A 7,203-nucleotide genomic window follows, 5' to 3' on the forward strand; every position below is an offset into this window, starting at 1 on the left:
AGAGCGGCAGAGAGTAAATGTCACTGCGTTTGGGAGAGCGCGTGAGAGGCGAACTTTGACTAGGTCAGGTCCTTTGAGCGTCCTTCGCCCCCCTTTCCGCCATTCGCGTTGTTTAATCGATGAGGAGAGCGAAAGCTGCGCCCTTTGCACCCTGCCACGCCCCTCCTCTACCACCCACCGCCCCGTCTCTTTCTCTCTTTGGCCATCTCTTTCTAGCGAGTTTTTTGGGAATTTTCCACTGACACTGCGGCCTGTTCAATTGGGAACATTAATTCAATCACTGATTGAGTCACATACTCGTACATTTATGTATTTCAATGGAAAGAACCAGAAAACGAAAAAGGCATGTGACTGTCGCTTATAAGATTTAATGGATATAAAAACCTATGTTTATATATGGACCAAAAAGGTATAAACCTAAAATCGAATTTCATAGAGATTTGCAATAATCTTTCGATCATTAAAATATATCCCAAAATAATTGTTATTAAAATAGAATGGCAATAGTATTACATAGTACTATGCAACCTGAAGGACTCTTTGTTCGCGATTAGTGCGTTGCGTTTATCCTCTTTGGTTACACATAAGTGCGCTTATCTCGTCTTCCACTTTTGCTGTCGTCAGTTGGTCGCTAATTCCCGCTGTCACTGCACGCCCACCCCCAAAAGAACCTCAACTCACCCTTGACCCCTGGCATCAGGATAAGCCGCAAGCCTGGCCCCCTTTTAGTTCCACCCCCGCCACTCGATTCGCGGTGACGTCAATGGAATTCGGGTTATAGTTATACAACCTCACCTTGATCTTGGACTAAACAACAGATCGGGGTAAACAATTGGGGGCTGCCAAAAGACTAGCACACGAAACGTAAACAACGACTATAAAAAATAAACAACAAACGAAGTATTTCGAATATTTGCGTTTTTCTTGAGGATATATTTGAGGAAATACATATATTGGAAACATAACTGAACTGATTTCAAGAATTCAAGAACGCAATGTTTTTGATAGAACTAAATTTTGAGTAGTTGTAACGCTTTTGTAATTAGATAATCATCGAACTAAAGATTAAATAACTCGAATTTAGTATTTTCCTTGAGGGTATAATTTACGAAATCTATTGGAAACATAAGTTAAAAGATTTTCATAATTCAAGAACGCGATATACTTGATGTAACCTAATTCCGAGGAACCGTGACCACTTCTGCAATTAGATAATCACCGAACTGACCAACCGCAGAAATGTAGCCCACGTAATCGAATTATTGTTGTTCAAGGGAGGCCAGGGGGCAAATAGGGGTTAAGCACAACAATACATTTCATTGTTGGCGTCATTGTATCGCGACCAGAAGAGGATCGAACTGGAAATTGCTCAATAAATGTTCGATTCAGCATCAAATTGAATGCGGCACGCGCAAGGCGCAAAAACATAAAAAAATAGAAAACAAAAAGGGGGAAATGGGGGAAATGGGGGCCGCACGGGGTTAATTCCAATGAAAACCTGTTGCCTCGCATAAACATAGAAAACACAATAGTTGGCCCCCCTTTTTTCCCACCGCCTGTCACTCGTCTTCAAGTGACTCGTAAATTAGCAAATAGAACAAAAAAACAAAAAAACAACAAATTCCTTCAAAGAGAACCAGTGAAAACCAAACAAAAGCAAAAACAGTAAGAGCAAGGGCAAAGATAACAAGAATGTTGGAACCGAATAAGACGTTAGAATACTACCTAAAATAATGCAAGGACCCCGCTCAGAAAACCGTATAATAGTGTTGGTATGGGGGGAAAAAAGATCAAATGGAAACCGAAACAATGAGTCAATCCCAAGGTCCAATCCAAAAATATAGGAAAGTATACAAATGAACATGATATAATAATAATGTTTTTAATATATATTATTATGTTAATATTATAGGGATAAGAATCTAAGTGATCTGTTTTTATATAGCATATTAATATTTGATAAAGATCTATGTAAGTACCATGTAAAAACAGATCCCCTGGCTCTGATTCTTAGATTCTTATCCATCCATTATTAGGTTGTTGTTGTTTTGATGATGTGTCAAGTGATTTGTTTGTTGTTTATGCTGACAATGGAGAAAACAACTGGTAGGGGAAATGCAATGGGGAGGAAGAGATATATAGATGCAGTATTCGATTGACATTGGCGAAAGGAATTGCACAACCACAGTGCAACAACAATGTTACGATATAACCGATGACTATGCAGGGGGCATCTCATCTCGAGTTACATATGCAGGTATCTACTTATGCACATAAGGCATCGAAATCACATTCATCCGAGTAATGCAAGGCAAATGGACAGGCGCACATATACCACATAATCATTCATCTAACCGAAAACCGAGGGAGGGCTGTTAAATCATCACTATAGTTGACATTTATGAATGCATAACATTGGCCTATCTGCGATACTCGTATTTACGCCGATATCTAGATGGCTAACTGCGTATCGGCTTTTACGGCCGTGTGAAGTTGAAAATCTGCCGGCTAGCCAACTCGAACCGGTTTCAGAAAGCACCAGAATATCATCGAAAGATAACAACTGACTCTGCAAAATGCGGGGATAAACAAACATGCCCACAGATAAGGAGACAAAACAATAGATCCCGCTCGATTCCGAACTGATGGGATTTCCAAAGCAGATGAAAGAGTCGCCGAATCAGGCAATGACATCTTTGATTACCTTAAAAATAATAATACTTATGGGATAGAAATTACATGTTGAAAGTTGGTAAGCTTATAGAATCCCTTTCATAGCAATTCTGAGAATCTTTGGGGACCTACCAAATAATCATCTTTGGTTACCTTTTTAAGGGCTGCATTATAAAAAAAATAATAATAGTTATTGGATAGAAATGATATGCTGAAAGTAGAATCCCTTTCATAGCAAATCAAAGATTCTTTGGCTACCTTATCAAAGGGTGGATTACAGTAAACATAATAATGGTTATTGTAAAGAAACTACATGTTGAAAGTACCAAGTTATAGAATCTATTTCACAGCAATTCTGAGATTGTTTTCACATTTTCTTTTAAGATCTGGAGTGCTGAGGTCCAGAACTAGCATTTATAGATAATAAATAATATTTAAACAAGTGCAACTGTGTTTGCATTTATCTGTTTCAATTATAGTTATACTTAGTTACGATTGGATGGAACAGCTGTTCATTACATGTTTGCCCAGTTTTGCATGCTAAAATTTCGATTTATTTCCGCTAATTTGCTGCATGCGCGAATCACAACAAATCAAAATTGAAAAATCGTCAACGCATCGAATTTGAAAGAAATCACACACGAATTGCCAATGAAATACAGATACATTTCTATACATCATATCTTTGTACATCTATTTTGGACCACAGCTCGAACCGCTTTTCAGATACATATTCCTCAATTGAAATTGAATCGTAGAATTTTTATAAATTTTTTTTCAACATATGTGGGTTTCGCCTAGATTTTAAATGTGTGCCACAGTGTCGCGCTGAGTGGATCCCCCCACAAGTGCCCCGAAAAAGCCTCCCTTTTGTTCGCCAACCGATTTTAACAATATGACACACGCCAAATTGTTTCAGGCAATTCAATTCGTCGCTGCTGCGTCCAAAGGTCAAGGTTGACACTGCCATGACGCTCTTGATTGGGGTATACGGAAATCGCTGTGAAACATGGCAGATACTTTGTGTTTCCAGATACTATGCAACTGCGCACTGCAGTCGTAAAAATAAAATCCCTTCGGGGGCTTTAACTTTAGGGTTAATAACAAAATACCATTGCCTTTTAATGGTTTTATGGTTTAGTGATAAGAATGTTGCTTTCATTGTATGTCTCATAGTTATTGGAATTAAGTGGGCTAACTTAAATTCAGTTTGCCATATTACACAACTAGTTATTAACTGTTGCATCCTCTGTGCTTTATTAGCCAATAACTATAAAACCAAATGAAGACTTACGAAACAGGGCAAATAGCTACTTGATTTTATTTTTGAACTTCTCTTAGTTCAGTTAAGTGGTTTTAAAGGTACATAGATTTTTTAATATGATTGGTTATTTGGTTATTTTTATGAAGTATTTAAAATGGTACTAGAGCGTTATGGTGAAAGTTTTTATTAAGTTCTGTCGATAATGATCACCTTTGTACTTATGTACATCGCTTAGAAATCTTCCTCTTGAGATACATATATAGCCTGTTAGAAAAAAAAATCTTTATATTACTTTACTTACAACTTTTTACAAGTATCTTTTGGGTATGGTCTAAAATTTAGTAATGGGATAGACCTTAACCTGTGAAAGTTTTTCTTCGGTTAGCACTGTACTTATATCTGTATACTTATTGGCTTGATTGAATAGCTCAAAGAGTCCTTGTGTCCTAAGAGTCCTAAGTTTAACCTGTTAACCTTACTCTACGAGGGATCACTGTACTCGTATGTCTTTCTTCATTTGCCTTTCCGCGCGTTGCGCATCTTCTGCTTCCGCATACCTCGTTCCCATGAAGAGTAGTGTGTGCGAGGGGGATGAAAAAGGGCGGAAGCGGGAGCGGGATGGCGAGAGTGGGTCTAATTGCGGCCGAATTGGGGGCTTCCCCTCCCCATGAAACGCATTTTCTGCGCACTTGGCTGCAACTGCAATTTTCTCTCTCTCCCTCTGACTTTCTCTCGCTCTCACTCACTCCCCCTGCTGACATTTAAATGTTTTCGCGTGCAAATGAAATGACACAGTCTTTGGATTTATTTTTCCATATACTTTTTTGTTACTTTTTATTTATTTGGTTTTTTGTCAGAGTTTTTTTTGTATTTGTTTCGTTTGCCGTGTATGTTTCTGTAATTACAAAATTACTAGCTAAGAAAAAAAACGAATAACATTAATTGTTGCTTAAAATTAGCTGCGTCTAGGTACATTTTTGTATATATATATATGTATATTTTTTAGTACAAGTACATGTGTGTATATGTTATGCGATATAATATTAAGTCTGTTTTCAGCTGCTTCGTTTTTTCGTTTTTTCGCCTTGTTATTATTTATTCTCTTATATTTTGTTCGCAATGCATTCAAAAGTATATTGTCAATTGCGCCTCGTAATTATGCAATTACAAAATGAGAAGGTAAAAATCCGTGGTTCTTTTTCTAGTTTGTTTGTTATACTCTCAAGTGGTTTGTCTTGTTTTTGGGTTGTTGCTGATGTGGTCTTCGTTATACAATGCAATTGGCAGTTGCAATTTCTGATTTCCTCTTGTCGCGAAACCGCAGTTACAAAAAATAAGTGTTTTAATATTTTTTGGAGAGGGTTTGGTTTTGGTTTTTTGGGATAGGGACTCTATTTTCTATATTTGGAAGCCTGGCATACATAAATACATATAATTAATGTAATTATACATTTGGGACTTTAGTTTGTATTTATAGGTTCTGATATATATATATATAGATTTAAATAGTTTGCATATGTACACCGAAATTTATATATGTATGTATGTAGATTATGTGGATTATGCTCAAACAAATTTGCACCAACAACTCTGTACGCCAACTCACTTTTCTGTTGCCCGCCAATAACTAGGTTAAGTGACTTTTGGTAACCCCCTTTTTGGCTACGCCGCTGCACCCACTCTCTCTTTCTCTTTCTCTTTCTCTTCACTTCCAGTCTCTCCTATCTCTCTCGCTCCGACCTAGTTGGTGATTAGCCATCTCCCTCTTATCCTGGCGACGAAGTGCAGCGTCGCAGTCGCATCTTTAGCCGGCTACTGGCACTTCCAATGCTGCTGCTGCGCCGACGCCGGCTGCGACTGCGACTGCTGCTCCTGCTGCCGGTTAGCTGCTCCATGGAGCTGACCTCTGCCTCTGCTTCGGCCTCTGCCTCGTCCTCCGCCGACGCCTGTGTCCCGTGAGAGGCAGACAGGAATTTACAGTAGCGCCTGAAGCGTCGCCCCAACCGATTGACCATGCCTTTCTCTCTGGAAGTTGGGGCTGCTCTTCTCCCTCTCTCCTCCTTGCTCTCCCTCGGGAAAGTCGTTGCTCGTGGTTGTGCTCCCCTCTTCCAGGTGGTGTCTACTTCCCCGCTCTCTGTTGCACTCAACTCCCCCTCATCCGTGGCCGCTCTAGCTGCACTGCTCTCTCCCAAATCGCGGCCAGGTGATCTTCCACTGGAAGTGGGGTCATCTCTCTCGCTATTGTTGTTGTTGTTGTTGCTGGTAATGGAAAGGAGCGCCATGCTGCTGCTGCTGGCATTGTTGTTGTCGTAGTTGTGGTTGTTGCTGTTGCTGCGATTGTGATTGTGTTTGTGATGATCTCATGACCGTTTACCGCTATCCTTGCGAAAGGATTTACGCAGCTTGTCGACCAGTCGCAAATGGAACTTCGTATAGTCATTGGAAGATTCCACTGCACCAGCTGGCTGTTGTTGTTGTTGTTTCTGATTTATGGCCGCTGCCTGGGCGGCCGCCTGCCTTTCCAGTGCGGAGGCGGTATGCGAACGGCTGGGCGGACTACTGCGCGTGGGCGACACAATTTGTTGCATCGAACCGTGCGAGCTGCGCGATGCGTTGCGCGGAAAAGCGCGCGAACTGTGGCACCGCTGCATCTGCATCCTTTGGTGGGCGGCGGAGCTGGCGCCCAGTTGGCCGTGCGACGGTGACGTGGCGAAACTCTCCGACTTGCATTCGGACACCTTGCGGCGTCGCTGCTGCTTCTGCTCCTGCGCCGGCGTTCCAAGAGCGGTGGCCAGAGCCGTGGTACCGTTACTACTCGCATTCGAACATTCCGACGTTTTGCGTGAGCGCGTGTCCTTGTAAATATCGTAATTGTTCTTCATCACGGGCATCATGAACGCCATCTTGATCACTTCTCAGTTCTCTCTCTTTCGATCTCGAAACTCTCTCTCTCGAGAAAAACACAAAACAAAAAGAAATAAACGACTGTTCTCGTTTGTTTTGATTTTCTTCTTTTCCTTTTCTGTTGTTGGTCTCGTTCTTCACTTTTTTTTTTTGTGGTTGGTCGGTCTGTTTGCGGGGGAGAACCTTAATGCGCGCACCTTCGCCGTTCGATGGCTCTGTTCGTTTTGAGGCCGTCTCGCTTTGGCCGCCTCTACTTATACGCTGGCCGGCTGGCGGGAGAGTACACTGAGAGAAGGGCAGGGGGTAAGATAAATGTTCTTGTGTTTTTTAAAGTAACTCATACGCACGGTTGCCTGTGCGCG

General features: G+C 41.1%; 1 protein-coding gene across 1 annotated transcript; it reads right to left on the reverse strand.

Annotated features, from left to right (window-relative positions):
* Positions 1 to 4,740: 4,740 nt before the first annotated feature.
* LOC108014996 (poly(A) RNA polymerase gld-2 homolog B) lies at positions 4,741 to 7,078 on the reverse strand. Its single transcript, XM_017081220.4, is given in 1 exon segment — positions 4,741 to 7,078. A coding segment is annotated over 1 exon segment (1,137 nt). The 5' UTR covers positions 6,841 to 7,078; the 3' UTR covers positions 4,741 to 5,703.
* Positions 7,079 to 7,203: the final 125 nt, after the last annotated feature.

Source organism: Drosophila suzukii, chromosome X (genome assembly GCF_043229965.1).
Source record: "Drosophila suzukii chromosome X, CBGP_Dsuzu_IsoJpt1.0, whole genome shotgun sequence".
Lineage (NCBI taxonomy): Eukaryota > Metazoa > Arthropoda > Insecta > Diptera > Drosophilidae > Drosophila > Drosophila suzukii.